At 38.6% G+C, this 22,846-nt stretch overlaps 1 protein-coding gene across 2 annotated transcripts in view; it reads right to left on the minus strand.

The window, feature by feature from the left end:
• Positions 1-22,846, minus strand: part of DCLK1 (doublecortin like kinase 1) — a gene marked incomplete at both ends in the record, with an annotated part of 324,629 nt that overhangs the window by 288,381 nt on the left and 13,402 nt on the right. For both annotated transcript variants that reach the window (XM_082859399.1, XM_082859403.1), the window contains one exon: positions 15,351-15,697. In XM_082859399.1, the coding sequence (XP_082715525.1) occupies positions 15,351-15,697 (347 nt within the window). The remainder of the gene's footprint in view (positions 1-15,350; positions 15,698-22,846) is intronic.

Below are 22,846 nucleotides of genomic sequence, written 5' to 3' on the forward strand. Positions count from 1 at the left end.
CTGGCCTATTACTTATTTTCTAGCTGTGTTATTTTGAACATATTATACAATCCCTCTACATCTCAGTTTCCTTATCTGTAAAAGAGAACAAACAGAACTTACCTCAAACGGTTGGTGTGAGGAATAAATTTTAAAATGCATATAAAGTGGTTAATATATAACAACTGCTGAGTACGTGTCTGCAGTCATTACGCATATTGATTGTTTAACATTTAACGCCACCACTCCCCACCTTACTGCCCAAACACATCCCCCATTCATCTGAGATGCCTTTTCTTTCTTTTTCATTTTCTTCACTTTTCCCTCTCCTTCCCACATCCAATCAGACACTAAATTCTATACATTCTACCGTCTAAATATCCCATGCACACTGGTCAAGGGTTCAGACCACACAAAACAGTCTGAACTAAATAAAAGAGACTCTGAAAATAAGACAAGTCAAGGAAAAAAGTGGCTTCAGAGAGGAAGGCACTGTTCACGTCATTGATAATCGGGCCTCAGTAAGAGACTGGAGCAGTAACGGTACTTCAAACTACTAACATAATGGGTCATTGAGATGTTCTTGAAATTCTCACTTCTATATCAGACCTTAAATATGTAATTGGTTTATGGGGGGGGAGAGAGAGATTACAAAATAATTGGATCTCACCCAAGAAACAGACAAAGCACATGGAAAGCATACTTTAGTTATGAAAAAGCAAAAAGATACACAGCTTGAAATATGTTAATATAATTTGAAATCTAATCAGCCTATAAGTGGTATTTTTGGACTATAACAAAGAAAGTATCTCCAAATGGAGCACAGAGAAGGCAGGAGTAAAGAATATATGTCTGGGGAGCCCCTCTGGGGCATTAGAGGACAGTAATTGTTATTCCATACTGCCATGAATGTTAAATGTTTTTCCTCTTAGTTGTCTAGGTTTGGAATTAAATCAGAAATACCATATGTGTGTATTGCACTCTTTGCAAAGAGTGCAAAGACCACAAGTGGTTCACTGCACTGAAATGCTGCATCACCTTCTCTGCTCCAAGTTACTTAATAAAACCCAAGTGAGCCCCAGTGCTATTCAGCTGGAGAGGACGAAGATCACAGTAAAGGTTAAAGGATATACTTAGTAAACCCATATTATACAAATGACTGCAAAGGTAGAAAAAAAGTCTTTCCTATAAATGCATATAGAAGGATGGGGTCAGCATTTAAAAAGTGATGCAATTAAAAAGCAGATCAGTGGGACTTCCCTGGTGGCACAGTGGTTAAGAATCCACCTGCCAATGCAGGTGATATGGGTTCGAGCCCTGCTCTGGGAAGATCCCACATGCCGCGGAGCAACTAAGCCTGTGCACCACAACTACTGAAGCCCGCACGCCTCCGCAACAAGAGAAGCTACCGCGATGAGAGGCCCGGGCACCGCAATGAAGAGCAGACCCCGCTCGCCGCAACTAGAGAAAGCCTGCACACAGCAACAAAGACCCATCGCAGCCAAAAATAAATTAATTAATTAACAACAAAAAAAGGAGATCAGTGATTGCCGGTCTCGGGGCAAGAGTGAGGAACTTTCTGTGGTGCAAGTGTCCTAACACTGGACTGTGGTGATGGCTGCAAGCTCTATAAATGTATGACATCATTGACTAGTACACTTAAAACAGGTAAAATTTATGTATGTAAATTATGCCTTAATAAAGCTACAAGGCTTTTTTTAAAGTTGACATGTTTTAAAATTCAACAATATTCCCTTTCTATAAAATGGCTGCATTTCTGGGTAATGGGTTCCATTAAGAATGTTATTTTTCCACTGTTAGGGATGGAAATCTTTATGACAATTTTTTAAAAAGATTCTTAGGTGCTTTTTAAAATTACTCAAAATAATTTCATAACTAACAATCAAAATAGCAAGAAACAGTTAGAAGAAATCAAAGCAAGACATTTCAGTAGTAACCTTCTCAACAGTTACTATTCTTTTGGCAACCCACTCAAACTATAATATTGACAGATCCCCAGAATTTGATAAATTCAGAAGAAAAGTATTTTTAAACTCCAGTGGGTAAAGTAGATAAAACACAGCAATGAATCATGAACATTATTACAAAAAATAAAAGATTCATGTGAATTTTATATACTCAAAACGTCAAAACACCATATAAAGCCAAGTATGGCACTGTGGTTAAGAATGTCTGTCTGCCTCGATCATATACTAATCAATTGGGTCAACCAGTTGTTTCCCTTGTTTCTGCATCTGTGAAATGGAGATAACAATAATATCTACCACATAATACTACTGAGGTGGTAAAAAAGAACTCTTTAGTTAGTGCCTGGCATATGGTAAACATTCAAGAAATGCTAGCTGCTGTTGTGTTCGTATTGATGCCATCATCCCTGAGTTAGGTTCCATATACAGATGATCTTATTCTCGTTTCTACAAAGCCTCACACCCAGGGACAGCTCCAGGTCTTTACCTTCCTGAAAACTCAATTACTCAGCAATGCTCATGCCAACCCTTTCCAGCTACTGCAATAGAAAATATCTTCCAACTTTTGATTCATTACACAGTGTGTTATCATTCATACGCTGGCACAGAGCTGGTGCCACACCCCCGAACTGGTCTGACACACTTTCTTCAGACTGTGTTAAACCAAATTATTAGGCAAATAGGACAAAGAAAAAGGCAAATGAGCAGAATCCATTTACCATGGAGTCACTTACAGTAAGGTCCTTCCAGAGCAACGAAGCATCCAAAATACAGACATGCAATAATTTAAATACACAGGGTAAGGCTTCATTTTTCCCTTTGAAAAAAGTAATCTTAAAACCTTGAAAGAAAAACATTTATTACTGTTGCTGAACCTCAAAATCATATCAACATTTCCTCTAGTCCTTCCCCTCATTCTCTTGTGCCCAAAAATGTACATATGGGGGGTAAAAATTGCCAAAACCAGTTCTCATATATTTTGATATTCTTGTAAAATCTTGAAAATAACTTCCCTCTCACTTCAACTGATGCAAGGAAAGGAACAGTGATATTACAGGATCTGACTGCCAACATACCTCCCTGGGAAAGTGCAGGCTAGTGAAACGGAGGGCTAGTTCACTTACTACTTATTTTCAAGCCTTCCACAATATGCCACGAGCTTTGAGGACAGGGACTAATTTAAATGTAAAGTTATTTACTAGCATGCTGGTACACAGAAGTAGGCTTTCAATGTTATTCACATTCCAAATGTGTCAGAAGTGTTTATTAATTAAACTATAAAGTAGAACATATTTTTTAGGTATTTAAAATGAAAGGTATTGTTAAGAGTGTCTTGACAGGCACATTTCCAAACAGTGCAAGGATACCCTCAAGCAAGGTTACCTATACTAATCACCTCCTACGTTTTGAACATACAAAAATGAGAATGCAAATTTCCCTAGCAGTGAATCTACGGGGTCCTAAAGGGACTCCGCTGCTTAGGATTCCATTGTGAGGAATTCTTCCAAGTCCTCCCCCTACCCAATGGAGGAATACTGAGATATTCCCAACTCCTGGCACAAGCCCATGCTCCATAGATGTCTACTGACCTAACAAATCTATGAGAACATGCATATTCTCAATATTAGAGGGCATGTGAATTAAACAGCTAAAGCAGGACCATCTCAATAGAACCCACGTGAAATTCTTGATCCAATTTGGCAAAATCAAAGGTGAATCTGTGGATAGCCTGCTCAGCTGACAGACACTGGCACAGGTCTTTGTTTCTATGACAACGATCAACAATGGGCACCGCACAATAAAATAATGGGATTAGGTTCAATTTCCTCCACCTGAAAGTATACCAGAGGCATCAATACACAATATTCTTAGGTCCTTTCTTTTCCTATATGGTTTAATAACTGTTGCCAAATGCAAAAAGAAAAAGGTTAATAATAGACATACTTTTTAAATACACAGTGGCTAAAGTCTACCAATTCGCCACGAAATTTAAACAAAGGAGAAAAGGAATTTTTGCTATAAAAGAAAATGATGTTCCCAACCAAAAAATGGCCAGCATGCCCTTTATTCCTTTCCCAGCACACCAATCCCAGAAAAGGCCTGAGAAATACATAATTTTATTTTTTCCCAGGGCTATATCATCAACCAGTGACAAAAATGAACATTCTATCGCTTCTGCGTATGCCACTTATTTCTAGAGCTTATTATTTTCTTTCCCAATTTGGAGCTATGATCCCAGAGATTTAAAAAGCCCCTGATGATGAGCTCCCGGGCACTGTGTGGCTGTCTGCAAAGTCACGTCTGCCCTACGTCGTGTGCGGTCATGGGCAGGGGACAGATGAATTAAGCAGGCTACATCTCCCCAGTCTCTTAGCCTTCCAGGCTGCACTGTAAGAGAACCACTCCAATTCTGATTACTAGGTGATCACTGCACACCAGTTTACCCCTCCACTGTAGTTCTCAACAGCTGAGTCTGTGATACATAAGACTCTTGGCCACTAAATTCCTAGATATACTAACTAGAAATTATTTTCAAAAGTTGCCCCTCCATTTCCTGACAAATTAAAAATTTCCCCGTGTTTTTCTGGACATCTTCCATGTTGAGAATTTTCTCATGCAGAGGGACTCTGCCTGACAACAGTTGGAGATCTAAAACCAACTCTTGCTTAGTGACTTTCAATCCTCCCCATGGAAGATATTCAGAAGGACCATGAGGAAAATATTAAATTTGTATGGCCTATCGAGGAGAGCATGCAGATAACTTCCAACAGCATGCATATGGACTCTGCGGCAACCTACGTCATTAAGTCCATGCATATGGACTCTGCGGCAACCTACGTACATTAAGCCCTTCATCAGGATCAGCATTTCCATGGTTAACGTTCAGCTTTCCCTGCATCTCTTAACTTTCATTTATTCTCCAAACCGGAAGTCATCCATCATTACAGGAAGTCATCCATCGTTACAGGAAGTCATCCATCGTCCACACACAGGCAGCTCACTGAGGCCAAATCGCAGGGGGCACACTCTTCATGCTAATGGACTGGCTGCTATCCAGAACTTTGTTGATGGCAATCATACCTTGCTGTCTGATGTTAATTCTGACACTGAGAAGATGCAAATAAAACTGCTAAAGTCAGCTAAAATTAATGTTTAAGTCCATCTACTGAGTAACAGCATGGGTTTATCGTCTTTAGGTCTTTGGATTCCGATGCTCCATTCATACTGTCCAGTATGATCTGCACTTGATCTGTGCCTGATCTGTGCTTCCCCAACTTTAATATGAATGTGGATCGTGTCAGGATCTTGTTAAAATGCAAGTTCTGATTCAGTAGTAGGTCTAGGGTGAGGCCTGAGCGTCTGCATTTCTACAAGCTCTCCAGTGGCCTTACTGCTGCCATCTTCCGACTCCTCTTGGTAACAAGGTTTTAAAGAACATGGGTGGAATATATACCCGAGCATACAGGACTATCTACAACTTATTTTGTTGTGTAACTAGTTACCAGTTCCCATAGTATTACTATGAAAAAGCATCGGGGTAAAATGTCTCTCCCTTTATTTTTCAACATAATGCTTACCTTGAATTGTTTTCTTCCTAGGAGATTTTTTTTAAAGAAAATATTGATTTTATCTTACTACCTGCCAAGGTAAGTTTAGTTTATGGTTTTCCAAGTAGAGAAGAAGAAAGAGTAGAAAGATCTCTCAAAGAGATCCTCCTAGTCCTACATTTATGTGATTCTACTTATCAGAATCTGAGCCACAAGTTAAAATCAAGAAACATCATTTAATAAATATTAAGCATCTAATAAGGGTAGCCAAGAATATAGAAGTCCATATAGTACTGTCTTCTTTCTCCAGGACATTCTGGTCTTACACAAGTTCACAAACAATTATAACACAAGCAGACGTGATTAGGCACAGAAAGAGAATTACCTGGTGTTTCTCCCTCAGGGAGAGACTTGTAAAGCATCATGGTGATTGAGCTCCAACTGACCTAAAAAGCCTCAATTATCTGGTATTTATGAAACAATACTAGACTTACTTAATCAGACAGGTTTTGAAATGCAATAATAATTTTTTTCCATGAAGATTCCCAGCAGAGCGAATGAAGTCTGAGACACTTTTAACCTCCAATAACCGACTACATTGAATAACATCTCAAGAGTCACTACTCCACATGATGTCTGCCTCTCAATCTGCTTTTAGAACTCTATAACTCAGCCATAAGTCAGAACTCAGCCAGGAGATGGTCCACTGATGAGTTACTAGAAAAGAAAGCGACGCTGGACAACTTGCCTTCCAAGGATCTTACACTGGGCAATAAAATAACACAATTAGAGAAGGAATGACAATAATTTCAAGACATTTCCCACATGAGTGTACACAGTAGCATGTGAGATTACAAGCAAGAAACCAAATTGGATTCAGAGTAGGATCTGAATTTTTTTTTAAAGAAAAAGGCAAAAAATAGGCCAAAATATTAACAAGAGCCATCTTGCCAATGAGACTGTAGGTCATTTTAATTTATCTTAATATTTTCTCATTTGTTCCAAAATTCTTTACAACAATTATACATTCATCTTACCATGGAAAAAGCCAATTAGAACATAAATCTCCCATCTGTCCTTTTGTTTCTATGGCATGTTGTTTACAACACAGTTCAGGTTTAAAATTGGATTTTAAAATTTCCATTTAATTTCTGAAACTGCCTTCTTTCATTTAATTTAGTTTCAAGGATTTAAACTAATCAGAAAAATGTGCTGCAACATACTGTACTCAGCATCACAAACGCCCTTGAACACTGCAGGTCTGTGTCTGCAACAGTTGGGCCAGATGCTCTTCATGCCACCCTCTTATTGGCCTATCACCAATTTTCAAATCCATAAAATGTATTAATTAGCTCTCCTCTTTATGCACTGGATGGCAGAGGCAATGTCAGGAAGATTTTGAGCAATTCTCCTGACTCAGATGGTGAAAATTCTCTAGCAGAATATCTATTGTTTCCCCATGGGATAAAAGTTCTTTCAATTGAGGAACTGCTCTAAAATTAGCAGATGAGTTTTTGTTTAATTATCCTAGAGCCTTGAACGAAGCAGGTGTCTGAGCTAGAAAACAAGCGCCATAATGAGCCGCTTACAATCTGCGGTTTCAGGGCAGAGAGCACCACTAGCATTGAGGGCTGCACACAAGCACAGCCCAGGTGACCAACCAGTTCCTAAATGGCCTTGACCTGCGCTTTGCGGAACACTGGAAGCAATGTGTTAGTACCAGAGGTGTAGGTCATGCAAACGGGTCAAAGGTCCAGTCATTTAGTCATTCAATCATTTCTTGAACAAGCATTTACCAGGTCACGCCCTAGAGATTCAGAAGCCAGTAGGACACCTTCCCTAGCCTCATCCTATGAGTTCTGACGGGGAGGCAGGCACATCATCTGTCAATAGGCCAGCATAACCAAGAATTGTGGGGTCATCTACAAAGGACTGAACAGAGCCCCCCAGGAGAGGGGGCTGTCAGTTCTACACGGGGAAGTCAGGAAATGTTTCACAGAGAGGCCACCTTTGAATTAATCTTGAGAAAGAATCAGCTTCTTGCTTTGCAGAGCTGTGGTGATGATTCAATGAGATGGATGGACATGTGGCAACTAGCCCATGGCACTGGGCACAGAGAAAGTGTTCGACCAATCATAGTAATAATAAGGTTAATATTACTATATTAGTGTAGTGGTTTGTGAAAAAGTTACTCGTAAGAAATGACTGGTATAATTAAAGAAGAAAGTGAAGAAAATAATATCTAGGCTACATTCACAACTGACTGACAATAAATGGAATGACAAAAATATAATCATTAGTCGTTTAGCTACAATACAGACAATGGAAACAATGCAAAATGACCAATTCTACATTGACAGCATTCTACAACTACGTGTCCTGTACTTTTAGGAAAGCCTGGAACTTGAAGACAGCAGGGAGAGGGACTAATAGAGGACCTACCATATATCAAGCCAGGGCCTTTATGTACATATCTTCTCAATTAATCATCCCACCAACACTATGAGGTATGCTTTTTTATTGCCATTTTAAAGAGAAAACTGAGATTCAGAGAGTCTGACTTGCCAAAGGCCACACAGCTAATGCGCGATAAAGTCAGGATTTGATCTTATAAGCATCTCATTTCAATTTCCATGCTCTTTTCATTATACCATGGAGCATTTTCATGTGAAAAGACACATTTACAAAGGTAGATATGATTAGTAATTATTAAAGGGTAACTTTAAATAGTGAGTTCCCTCAACACATTTAAAATACGATTGTTTTTCAAAAACAAAAAACAATTTACCCTTAGCTTTTCAGGTATAAGAACTACCAATAGTTAAGTGCCTACCACAGTGCTAAATTTGTCACACAGATTGTTTCATTTAATCCTCATGGCAACGTATAAAGCAAGCATTATTATCAGTCCCATTACACATACGAGAAAACAAAGGATTATCAGAGAATTAAACTTCCCAGTGGGAGGGCAGATTTCACTGTGACCAGGGGGAGAGGACAGACTTGACCCCAAGTCTATCAGTTTAAAACCATGTGTTTGAAACTCATCTATAAAAACCAGTGTTTCTCTTCTGTACTATATCACTGCATATATCAATCCCTATGCTTACATTACAACAGATGTAAGCAAATTTCCTCATTACAAGTAAATTCAATATACAGGATTTTTAAACGTCATCACTTAAGTGGGGAACTAAGGTTTCCAGGCCTGAATGAGAAACTGGATCAAGCTAGATTTTTCAGACTGAAATCTGAGCTCAGGCCCAGCTGACGTGAAAGTCCAAGTCTGTTCCTCATTCCAACGTGCTCCCTCAGGGCAGAGGAAGCTCACAGGCCAAATCAGGCCCCCAGCCTTTGTAAAAGCAGAAGTCAGCACCAGGAGATGATCCCAAAGCCCCCAACCGGGGAAAGTGCCCCAGCACCCGCGGCCCAGCAGAGGGAGGGTTTCAGCACATCTTCAGTTCAACAGGGGGCCACTGGGGAACTCAGAACTCATTTGACAGAAAATTAGAATTCAATTTCCAGAAAACTGACTTTTGCTGAGACCAATCGAAGCCTTAAAATACACGCCACTGCAGGCACCCATAATTAATTACATTGTCAGAGGCGCTAAGACTGGAAGACAAGGACTTAACTTTTCCCAACTTGGGGGAATGAAAACCTACATAAGGACAGGTGTAGCCGATAAATCCTGAGTATCAACCAAAGCTACATAATGTAAAACAGCACACTCCATTCTGGGCACTTTAATTCCCGGAGTGAAGTATCGTAACGATTCTTAAGCTCCTTTTTCTCTGAAAACAGCTAAGATTTTCCAGCAATTCTGAGCTCTGGCAAATCGTGAGAATGGCTGAACATGTGCGCTGAGCGTCTGCAGGAAATTTTAATTTGACATTTTAAAGTGAAAGCTAAATTATTTGTATCAACTGTTTTTTACATCAGTTGCAAACAAAACTAAAAAGTGTTACACGCACTTTCACAACATATATACCAAATCATAAGAGTAAAAATCTGTATAACAAGAATAAAGGTTTTAAATATGCTTAAAAAACTTAGAGCTGTCACAGAAGTTTTTATTTAAACACACACACACACACACACACACACACACACACACATCACTGTTACCAACAGCTACAGAAAAATCCTTTTCCAGTCCAACCAAACCCTTTCACATCCTAAATTCCTTCTTTTTCATTCAGAAACCTTTGGTTTTCACATTTTCTATACTCATTAATTGCTACAGCCAAGGTCAGATGTGGTAGTAATATGTACCACTTCTTTAACTTGCATGGAGAACTATTCTAAGCTCTCTAAACTCAAGCGTGAACCAAATTATTTTTACTTCAGATTAGAACTAGGTATTAAAAACCAAAAGGAAAAAAACCAAAGGCCATTTTGTGACTTCTGATTGATAAATTCCTATGCATGGTATCACCATTTCCTGCATTCCAATAAACTCATAAACTACCTACCTAAAGTAAACGGCTGCAATTATTATGACTCATTTATAAGCATCTTTTGAGCTTTATGTTTGTAACAGGTGAGGGGACCAATGATCAAAAGATACTGAGAAGACATATTAACTAATACATTGACAGCAACTGGGATTTCCTTTACAAAGCAGCTGCTTTAGTCAGAATGTTTGTGTCCCCCAAAACCTCATATGTTGAAACCTAACCCCCAAGGTGACCGTATTAGGAGGGAGGGTGCTTTGGGAGGTGATTAGGTCTTGTGGGTGAAGCTCTCATGAATGGGATTAGTGCCCTTATAAAAGAGACCCCACAAACCTCCCTAGCCCCTTCTGCCATGTGAGAACACTGCAAAACCAGAAAGTGGGCTCTCACCAGACCAAACATGCTGGCACCTTGATACTGGACTTCCAGCCTGCAGGACTGGAAGAAATAAATGTATTTTGCATATAAGCCACCCGGTCTGTGGTATTTTGTTATTACAGCCCTAATGGACTAAGAGAGCAGCTATGATGCCTGTTCTCAGTTTACCATCTAAATCAGGTTATGAGTACCTTTACTTTAGCTGAGTTAGTCCCAGTGTTTTTCCATATTACAAAGACAGTAAGTTGTTTGCTCACGCTAGCTTGCAGCAGTGGTGGATTTTACAAAGTGCATGACCTATGTGAAACGTCTGTAAGATAAAAATACAAGACCCCTGAATGAGTTTTTCCTCTGATACTAAAGTATATTGTTATTTTATACAGATCTTCAACGTCAAAGACTAGATAAGATGGGATGTGAATACATCTTCTACTTAAAGAGCAATCTGGTTTCTCATGACTTACACTTCAGTTGGGAAATGGGGGATCGTTGCGAAGTGCCTTATCTATGATCTGCACAGTATAAATTGCCTGCTTAGGCACTAAGTGTTCTAAGACTTGCTGCTGTTTATGTTTCTAAGCAAGGATCCAGTAATCACAGATGCTGAAGACTAAGCGGTTCAAGACAGCCTGATTAGCTGTTCCAAAAAAGGTATTAGGAGATACGCAAGTATATCTTTTCAGCAAATCTTGTACGTTTTGGGCTTATTTTAATCATTTAAAAATGAGTCACACTCCAAATGACCTCTGGGATTAGCTTCCTAGCAGGGTGAGTGAATACCCACAGAAAAATTCCAACACCCAGAGCCTGGACTGGGACAAGAGGAAAAGACTCTCACACCCTGCAGAGCCACCCCTGAACATGGAGAAAGGGGATATGATTTTAACCTTCAACTAGAAAATGCCCTCTGTCCGTCTTTGGGGGCCCTTAATCAGTGCCCAGATAAATAATGCATCACTGAAAACAAGACGCGGCAAGAGCCTTGACCTCCTAAGCATGCCGGCAAAAGTGCCTGATCACCTGATGAGCAGGAGCCCCCGACAGGGGTGAGGAGGGGGCAGCAAGGTTGCAGGAACCTTTAACCAAAGCTTCAATGCCACTGGATAAAGAATGGAGTTGAAATAATCAGAAAAGGTTCACTCACAAACAGCCTGCTCATGAACCACAACGGCCATCCAGGGAAACTGCATGTTCTTGCAAAATGTCTTCTATATGGTGCAGCACTTCCAATATGTTGATTTCCTCATCTCCGTCAAAACACCTCAAAAAAGCGCTGTATAATGACCTCATAGGCTAGGGCTTAAAGCAAAGCCAAGAGGCCGATGAGCAAGGAGGACGAGTGACAAGGGCATGTGGTCCACGTCCTCCAGCCCCCATCTCCGGGTACCATATGTAACAGCCGGCACGGGATTGCACTGTTCCACCATCAGAAATCCCAGAGTCACCAGTTTCCTTCCCATGGATACATCTGCAGGCAGCCCAAAGGCAATCTGAAAAGCCATTCCTGCTTGTATAGCTTCCTCTCTACCCATTCATCCAAAGCACTCAAACTGTTAATTATTTAAACAATTCTATTTCCTCAATACAAGAAATTACCTTTAAAAGCTTTATTGGACTTTGGATTTTAATACAAGGGCTCAGTTATACTATTAAAAGAAAAAAGAGAGGCAGGCAAGTGATCTTAAGGGTGATGTCCTGTGGACAGCATGTGGACCCTGATGCCACAATGGGCTGGGTAAGATGGTGGCAGCATAGGGTGCCACCTTCCTATGGCAGAGCGTCACGTAACAGGAGGGCTTGGAGGGAAGTGATTTTTTCTCAGAGGCTTAGCAAGCCTTGGTCACAGCCCAAGCTGTCAAAGAATCTCTCTCACAAATGGCTTATGGGGGCAGATTTCTCTTTTGAACAGAAATGATTCTAAAGACTCCCGGGGTCCACGAGGAAGGAATCAAGCAGAAAGTCTTTATATTCTTTCTACTTAACCATCCAGTTCCTCTGCAGCTTTTTACCACTCCTGCTATGAAGAGAATATGCCACAATTGAGGCAATGCCACGAAGGCGACCTGAATCAGCTCCACGAGACAACAGCTGAATACAATAGTCAGCGGGATGACTGCAGGGGAAAAACTCATGGCAGAAAACCTTCAGATGATATTCCTTGTACAAATTACTGACTTGACAATTCTTTTCCGGTACATTTGCATCTCTGGTGTTCTACTATAATCTGCTGTGTACAGTGGTCATGACCACAAGCTCTGGAGACAGACTGGTTCAAATTCCAACTCTGCCGTTTATATCTGTGTGGCCTTGGACATGTTTTTTTATTAACAAGTTCTGTGTCTTAATATCCTCATCTGTTAAGTGGGGATAATAACTGAGCTGTTAGGATTAAACAAGCTACTACATGCAAAACATTCAGAATAATGCTCAATAAAGCTACGGTCGTTATTACTATAGTTCCAAACTGCTTTCACTTATTTATCAGAATTGCTCCCACAAGCACCCTGTGAAATAGTGGTGATCATTTCATCCATGTTTTTCTTATGAGTATAGTGAGACTCCGTTAAGTGATTTGCTAAAAATGTAAAAAAAACCTGTGGCTGAGCCAAGATCTGAATCCTGGTCTTCTGACATTAAACCTCAGACCTTTTCCATTACTTTGCATTATTTACATGTAAACCACAGCAAAAATGAAACCAAGAAGGACCCTGCAGGGCATTTTGGGGACAGACCCCTGTGTCCCCTGACTCTTGTTTTTAGAAAAGCTTTAGCCTCCTAGGCCTTCTGCAAGTTCCAAAGGGAATTTAATCAGAGAAATGAGAAAACACAGAAACGAAGGAAGACAATCAAGCAAGACAAAATAACAATAATTTAGCCATAAAACAATGTCACGGACCTTTAGTCCCTCCTCAAGGGCTATAGATAATGACCTGAGCCATATCCTTGAGTTGTTTTGCAGATACTAAAACCCCAATCAGGTTGAAGAAGTTAACTGCATGCTGACCACCAGCACATAGACCCCAGACCAGTTGGAACCAGAAGGTTGGTGATGTTAGTTCCCAAAATACCACCCTGTTACCTCACCACCAACCAATTAGAGGGATGCACATGAGCTGATCATGCACCCTGAGACCTTCTCCCTCACCTTGCCTTTAAAAACAATTCCCTAAAAGCCACAGGTCTTTCGAGCATGAGCTGCCCGTTCTCCTTGCTTGGCCCTGCAATAAGTGCTACACCTTCCTTCACCACAACCTAATGTCAGTAGATTGGCTTTGCTTCACATCAGGTGATTGGACCTAAATTTGGTTCATAAACAAAAACAGCCATTATAAAATAGGGACACTAGATAAATTCCTAAAAGGACAAAAACCATTGACAACATCATAATATCTATTCTAGGAATTCATTCTTGGAATAAACAAATGATCAGTTGATGGCAATTTAGCTTACATAATTAAAGCCAATTTTTTTATTCAGTGTGGAGCAATTTGGAACCCCAAAATTCGGAAGCAAGGTGGGAACATTTATCAATGCATATTCTTTGTTGTAAATTTTACTTTTTGTGAAAACACGTAAAATCCCATCTTGAGAAAAATCACAAAAATGTAGAACTACAAGATGGTTGAGTAGTTCATTACAAAGGGAACCACTGAAGGCCTTAAGTGTTTAAATGTGAACCTTGCCATCTTATTGCTGCTGTAATTCACAAGGCAGCTATGGACTTTTTCATCACTGATATATTGGTGACATTCAGGCTACACCCTCTTAGATCTAGAAGACTGGAAATTTCCTAAGAATCCTTATCCACGTGACACTTAAGGGAAGTTTTATGAGACAAGCAGAAGGCAGGTGAATATAAATGAACTGGCAGATCTTCCGTTTTCTCCTAATGAATTTTATAATTTAGAGCATTTGAATGGATTTCCGGGGAAGGAATTCATCCCTATTTTTTTCATTACTAACACTCTCTAGTGTTTGCATCTATTTCTAATTCATAAAGCTTGCATGTGTTAGCCTTCAAGAACTTGGATGAGTCTTCTATTTAATAAGATCAATCTTTTATGAACCTAGTTTTGATCTTTAATATGTACTCTATACACAAATCATTCAAATTATCCCTCAAAATAATTTCTAAAAAGCAAGTGGACAGATCCATGTTAAAAACAAAATTTCAAACAAATATAGTGTACTAAAAGCTATAATCTGAAACCAAAAGACACTGGTAAACTCTGAATGACCAGCAAATTCCTCTGTCCATATATCAGTGTTCTTTTATTCAGCTCACCATCAGGGTTCTGTCAAATCTTTGCAAAAGTCCACACAAGACTTCCTTTAAGTTCATCTGAGCAATGCACATTAAAATGTCCACTCACCCAAACTGACTGATGTACATTCCACAGTAAAGGAAAACCTTTACATTGTAATTCTGAAATCATGTTTTTGATACAAGATGTATAATATTCTAGAAATATGCCTCTTAAAAGCCACCCAGATGGAAATATTTCATTCCTTAGATATGTACATAAAAATCTATAAAATGTAAATAAATCTCACTAGTGAACATTACTGAGACATAAAACTATGAAATATTATTCAGGTCAAAGAAAGGACTCAGATTTTTCTCTACTGGTCAGAGTCTACCTCTATACCTCAGTCCTGCTCAAAGTGATAAGACATTACTATATAAACAAATTGAAAACAGATGGCTGAAAAAGGCACCATTATGTTAAGCAATGAATGACTGGAAAAGTAGAAATCTCTGAGTAATCATTTAAGCTTCCTGGGTCTATATTTGTACTTGATTTCAGTGGTTAATCCTGTGCTAACTCTATCCTTGAACTGGTTTGGGGGCAAAAGCTATGTATGCATTGACTAAACGACCCAAGTCCCTCAACATCAGTAAAATGTATGTTTCAGGTCTCCACCATATGCTGCACAAATCCCCCAACTCCCTGGTTCTTGCCCGTAAAGTCAAGGTCACAGCATGATACCTCCCTTACCTGCTTCCCATCCAGGGTGTAGAGGCGTTTCACCACTCCCGAGTCCAGCTTGATGGCATCGGTGATGTCAGTGAGAACCTGTTCAAAGGAGTGAGCCGTCTTCTTGTTCAGCAGAATCCTGACAGCTTTCCGCGGCTTCACTCCACTTCTGATGATGGTGACCAGCTTGGGCCGAATGAAATCCTTATTCTCCCGCACCTCCGAAGGGCTCCCTTTGGCGGTGGCCAGCGAGGACACCGCCCGCGAAGCAGAGGTGGTCTTGACATTCACGGACCAGTTGGGGTTCACATTCTTGGTGTACTCCAGCTTCTTGAAGGGCTCTATTGAGCCACACACATAACTCTCTCCTAAGGAGGAGAGAAGCATATTTAAATTTACACTCAGGTAAATTCAATTCCTTTTTCCTACTCTCTGAATTTTCCTTTTCTACTTAGAAGCAAGCACTACTTGTGACTTTTTAAACAATGGCGGTATGATTAATAATTAATGAAAAAGAATTTTGCCTTCTTTTTTAAAAAATTTCTATTGGAGTACAGTTGATTTCCAGATTTTTGACTTCTAATCTGGCTCTGTCAGCAACAGATCGGTATTCTGGGGGAAGAAAAAAATCATCATTCTTCCCTTTCATCATCTTCAGTTTGGTGATAGAAATCCCGATATTGAATAGCCCTCAGAGAGATATGAAACTGAATTCAAAATAGAAACTATTTGGGGGGATTCAGTTATATTTATATTTGCAGAAAACTTCAAAATTGGAGGCACCTACATTTGCCACCTGAGATAAAATAAAAACTGAAAATGGATCAGAAAACAGCTTCTAAAAATAGCTGTGTAATTTTTTTTTGACGGAATGTTTGCTTAACATTTTGTAAAGTCAAGTAAAATTCCAAAAATAAGCAGAATAACTCCTTTCCTTTTCTTCCATCTTCACAGGGCCAAGCACACTGATCCACACACACATCACACTTGTTTATAGACAAAAACTTTTGAGAGTCGTCAACTTACAAACTTCATAAACTGACTTTAAAATAAATATAACTATATAAGATGAAAAAGAGCTGAGGATCTAATGTACAGCATGGTGATTACAGTTGATAACACTGTATATTTGATATATATTTCAACATAGTATAATTGAAATTCGCTAGGAGAATAGAACTTGAATATTCTCACTAAAGAAAAAAAGGAAAAAAAAGAAAAATATTTGAGTTGACGAATGTGTCAGCTAGATAAGAGGAATCCTTCATATATATATGTAAAATTGTCATGAGGCACACTTTATATATCTTACAATTTTGTCAATTATAATCCAATAAAGCTGAAAAAAAGAAAATATACAAAATTAAATTTTTTATTAAAAATGACTCCTTAACAGAGAATCATTTAATGAAGATACTCAAACTATATTTTTTTTTTGCAGGGTCTTCTACTGCCTTGTTCTCTGATATATGCCCAGCACACAGGACAGACCAGTGCCTGGCACCTCGGGGCACCCAATGTTTGTCGAATGAATAAAAGAATTACAGATACTCAGACTATTAAATAGATATGTATCACATAAAAAAGAAGGTAACACATGTACCATTAGTCATTATAAAATGATTAATCCTGCATACACATTTCATAAACTTAGGTCAAAGCATTTTGAAATTAAAGATCTCATAATGGCTTTTTTTCTGTGTTAGTAAGTCTTTATAACTGGGAATAGGTAAAAATGCTAAAAAGCCTTCATAATTGCAGGTAAAGTAACCTAGGACTACTCCTACACAGCCCATTTACTTTTATCTAAATCCTTGTCCTATTTTTAAATTAATAGTGCAAATATCCAAGGCCATGGAATAGGTATTCACATAAAAATAACTAAACCAGGGTTTCAAAAATAGAAAAGCACAATTATATATGTTATCAAACATTTACTTTGCCAATGTTTTTAAAACATATTCCAATGTGTGTTTATGCATTATGTCTCACTAGAAGTGGTACAAATAGTAAGACTAGGGGACGTTTACCAGTTTAGGAAACCCCCTTTCTAGTCACTTAGCAGTTACTACTGGTCCCAACTATGCTTTTCTCAAGATCTATGTGGATATCAACAACACATCCATGGGGGCTGCAACAAGAGCGGTGTTTCTGAAGGCTTGGTGGAGAGACAGTGTGAATGTCATGGTGGGAAGAGAACTGGAACTCTGGGCTCAAGACCTGGCCTCTCAGCGTGTGACTTGGGCACGTCCCCTACTCTTCTCAGTGGTAGTTTATTCACCTGTCAGATGAAGGCTATGCCAGTGGCCACTTTCATCTCACCAGTTTTTTGTGACCATCAAATTAGATAGAAAAGGTCAAAGTGATCTCAAATGCAAAACTGCTACACAGGTGAAAATCACCAGAGGATGCACTGCACTAATTGTGCACTAAACAGGTATTAACGCTGTAAAGCGTTCATTGTTTCTGTGGTTACCAGTAGACCATAGATCCACTCAACTTGGGATACATCACAATGTGAGGATGCCCCAAGCTTCCCCCAACAAGACACACAGGCCGTAGCTGACAACACCAGACTTTGTCAGAATTCTGTGCTCATTGGAGATATGACATTGTCTGATTATTTGGAAGTTTATATACTAAGATAATAACTTAAAAACATGGAGTGGTTTACACTTCAAAAAGGAAAATTTTTAACTTTAGGAATAAAAAATAATTTTAAAAGGGAGTAATTTTCAAGTATTCACATAACAGTATGGAATGGGTTTGTTGAAAGAGAAAATAAACACTTTTTTTTTTTTTTACATCTTCTTAGACAAAGCACACTGAAAATTTCTGAAAGCATGACAACTTTGAGAAGATAATGCGGGCTTGGTTCAAGCAACAGCAGTGAGAGGAAACTTGTGTTTTATCAGTGCTATCACTTTGAAACTTCTCTGCCTCCTTTATCGAATTCAGAGACTGGAATAAAATCTTGGGGAAGGGTGTGAGATGCCCAACAAAGATGATATTGTGTTAAGAGGAAAGTGACACTAAAGTGAGAGAAAGGAGTGGTCACCAAATCCAAGATCACACACCATCCAGTGCTGTCATTTAGAATCTATTACACTATTCAGGAATTCAGGAAAAGCCAAGATGGCTTTCCATATGTTAATAAGCTTCTATTAAGTTGTAAAAATATATTTGCATTAAATCTACTTGACCCTCATTTTGATTACTTTTATTTTAATCATAATTCCAAACTTCTTCCCATCACAAGAGACGTAGCCTCTGTCATAACGCAGTTAAAGTTGATTGTGTTTTCTGATCTTGTAAAAATTAGCTTTTTAATTAATGTGTTAATATCATTGATAACTGTAAATTAACAAATGTAATTGTTCTGAATGGGAAAAATACATAGCCTTGATTTGGTCAAATGGCTCTGGATAGCCAGGGTTTAATCTCTTCCTTAACTGGGCAGACAGTTAAGAGATAGGTTATATTCTTGACTAGAGAATCATCGATAGGTTTTGTTCAAGACCTGACATGAGGTATGTGTGTTAAATTTCAGGCCATTCAAAAATAGCAAGATATTGGGGTGTATGCATCTTTTTGAATTATGGTTTTCCCCGAATATATGCCCAGGAGCCGGATGCATGCACCCCAATGTGCACTGCAGCACTATTTAGAATAGCCAAGACATGGAAGCAACCTAAATGTCCAACAACAGAGGAATGGATAAAGAAGATGTGGTATATTTATGTAATGGAATATTACTCAGCCATAAAAAAGAATGATAATGTCATCTGTAGCAACATGGATGGGCCTAGAGATTATCATAGCAAGTAAGCCAGACAAATACAACTATGATATCACTTATGTGTGGAATCTAAAAAAAATGATACAAATGAACTTATATACAAAACAGAAATAAACCCACAGACATAAAAAACAAGGCTATGGTTACCAAAGGGGAAAAGGGTTGGAAGGGATAAATTAGGACCTTGAGATTAACATATAAACACTGCTATACATAAAAGAGATAACCAACAAGGACCTACTGTATAGCACAGAGAACTATACTCAATATTCTGTAATAGCCTATAAGGGAAAAGAATCTGAAGAAGAATAGATATATATGTATGTATAACTGAATCACTTTGCTGTACACCTGAAACTAACAGAAAATTGCAAATCAACTATATTTCAATTAAAAAAATAAATTGATTAAATTAAATAGCAAGGTAAAGTAAAACTTCTCATTAGTACCATAACATGCTTCCTCTACACACTAAGCCATCCCAGAGTTTTGCGGTATAATTTCTACTACCACGGTGAAATAAAAGTTAATTTATCTAAATCAAAGTATATTTGAGCAAAATAGCCCAAAATGTGCTTTGAAACTTTTGGATTATTTACTATAGGTGAAATTAGACAAGGATGGCAAGATGGCAAAGATCATAGACGGTTTAAAGGAAATGGCATCAAAATCTAGGAGGTGGAGCTAGAAATCACAAAACATAATGACTTGCTCATTGGTTATCACACTGTCACAATTTTGTTCTAGTTTATTAGAGCCAAAAATTTTTATGTTAAGACTGACCCTTAATTTGAAATGTAATACTCTAGGTACCTAAGACGCCCCAACAAACAGCAGGAACTGCAGAAGCAGCATCTTTCTGAATTGCTGTGGCATTCAAAAAAGCCAAAAAACTAATACTTGCTGTGAAGCAAAGAAAGAAAGAAAACAACAGTTAAAACAAAACAAAAACAAACAAAATGAAAGAAGGTAAGAAAATGAAGCATGAAATTGTGTCTGGATCCAATCAATACCTCCCAAAATATCAGAATATAGTAACTTTTCCCTGAAAGGCTTAAATATTTGGGGGACTTTTGAAAATAGAATAATTTCGGTGTAAGCATATTAGATTATTTTAGAGGTACCAAAGAGTCCTTGTTTTTTTCCAAAAAATCACATATGCATTTTTAAATTATTAGATTTTCTGTTATTCTTTAAAGTATGGGAATAAATTTTCTCTAACAAAGTTTATTAGTAAAAAATCTGCAAAGTTAATGTTACTTGGCCACGGGCTCCCATTAAGAAATTAGAAAAAAAAAGAAATTAGAGAATTTGCATGTAAAAGAAATTCTCTTAGTCACTCTGGACAACTTCCAGTAATATGGTACCAGCTCCCTGGGTGACCAGGCCTGTGGAGTCAGCTAGGAAGGTACTCCTCCACGAGATCTCATATTAGGGGATACTAGAAGTCTGCCCTGTTTTTCCTCATTGCTAGAGGTTTTTCATTGGCTAAGGGTTGAGACATGTAAATTCCAGCTGTGACATCACTTGACCTCGGTCTGAAAACGACCTAATCTCCATTCTTCACATTATTAAAGCTGCTTGCCCCACCACCTATAGGATTCCTTGAAGTTCCAAATGTGGCATATTCAAAAGTGTCTTAAGTGAGGGCTTTGTGTAATATATCTCATTTTTCCAGAGTAAAGATTTTCTTATTGAAAACTCTGGAAATTAAAATTCACTACTGTGAGTTACAGTAAAAGCTGGGAAAGATTCAAATATATATTTAAATTTCTGAACTGAGTTAAATTACATGAAAGATATTATTTATGGAATAAAATGTCATAAACTGCCTTCTGGATATTATATTTTATGAGCCTATCTCAGTATACACAGCAACACTTCATAATCTACCTGGAAGGTGCTGGTTTAAAAAGACGATTTTGATAGTGCTATCAAAGGCAAGAAAAAGGATTCCCAAAGGCACTTATGGATATCATTCTTCCATGGAAGTCTTTCATTATATAATAGTACATAAAAATAAGCTTACTGAAAATAAAATGTGAATGTGTATTTTAGGTCTATGGAAAATGTCAACTTCTCAAATTTAAAGCAAGAGAAAAATAACATAAAGAAAAAATTGAAGGATCCAATTTTTTTTTTAATTCAAGACTGATATAACTGAAAACTAGAGAAACTAAAATAAGAAGGGGAAAACAGACAGACGACCTATAATACAACAGTGGTTTAATATAATGTACAAAGCCTATTATAATTTACAAAAATACAAGGGACTAAAATACGTGACAAAGGATAAAAACAAAATAAAATAGAAATAGAAAATGCCACTAGGGATACTATAAATTGCTATCAACCCTTTTAGAAAGCAACACGGCAAACTGTATTTGGAGCCACGAAAATATTTATTCTCATTGCTAAAAATGTTTCCTAAGTAAATAACAGAGCAACAAATAACAACATTGCAACAAGTACAAACATACTTAGCCACGAAATCCAAAAATTTTAAGCAACCTCCTAAATTCTCAGTAACGGGTATAACACCTGAAAAGAATCCGAATCCGAATGCTTTGACCTTCTCTTCAAAGAATTTAGAAAGCAAGATGTGTTTATGAAAAGATTCCACCACAAGATAAGTGATAATTGGTAAATAAGTGGTCCCAGCAATCCTAATTCAGAGGAGAAAAAAAAAGTCATTTCCCACTTCCCACTGCGTGATCAAGGAAGAAAAAATGGAATTCATGCTGGCCCTGGAAGGGAGGGTCAGATTTTCATTAGCAGAAAAGAGGACAGCATTTCAGATAAAAATAAAACACTAATATGCTCTAGTGAACAGTGCAGTAAAGGGATAGTCTGATTGATATTAATATGTCTTTCTCAAAAAACAAAAACGGTGCCAGGGACAAACAAGTTAAGAGTAAGACTGCAGTAGGCAACAAGGTCAAAGTGGTTATGCATGATCAGACCCAGGTTTTAGGAAGACCACACTGGCTGTAGTGTGAAGGCAGGGCTGAAGGCAGGACATGGGGAGACAGAGGTCAGGAAGCTACTTAGAAAGCTATTCTAATAGACCAGGAGAGGAGCTGAAGAACAAAAGTTCACACCTCCGCATTAGGAACAGAGAGAAATGGCCGCTCTGAGGAGTACTTAACAGAATCAACCGACTGGATTGAAGAATTGGCAATTGATTGGATGCAGCGCTCATGGCAATAGAGTCGACGACAACACTGAAATGATGACATTGAAACCTGTTTGGGCCAACTTCCCATATACCACAACAGAACAAGTGAGAAGGGAAACATGTTTGGATTAGATGGTAAGGAAGAAAATGGATTTGGTTGTGCACATAATGAATTTGGAGTTCCTAGGAGCCAACCAGTTGGGGATTTTCCAGCAAGCAGTTAGAAAATATGGGTCTGGGGTATGGGAAGGAGATGCATGGGCTAGCTGCAGCTATGCGAACTGAAGAAAATGCTCAGAGAGACCCCACCCAGCTGGACAGGATGAAATCCAGGCAACAGCAGTACTGAGAGTGCCCAGAGATGGAGGTGCCACTGAAGGGAACTGAGAGAAATCAGGTGCCTGGAGCCATGGAAACCAAGGGGTGGTGAGTACATGGCTGGGAAAGACCCAGACATCACCATCCGAGGCTCCAGGAACAGCAGCAAAGATAAGGTTTCCTAAGAAATCACTGGCCTGGCCATTAGGAGGCCACGTGTGG

This window comes from Leucopleurus acutus (genome assembly GCF_964270905.1).
Source record: "Leucopleurus acutus genome assembly, chromosome: 18".
NCBI lineage: Eukaryota > Metazoa > Chordata > Mammalia > Artiodactyla > Delphinidae > Leucopleurus > Leucopleurus acutus.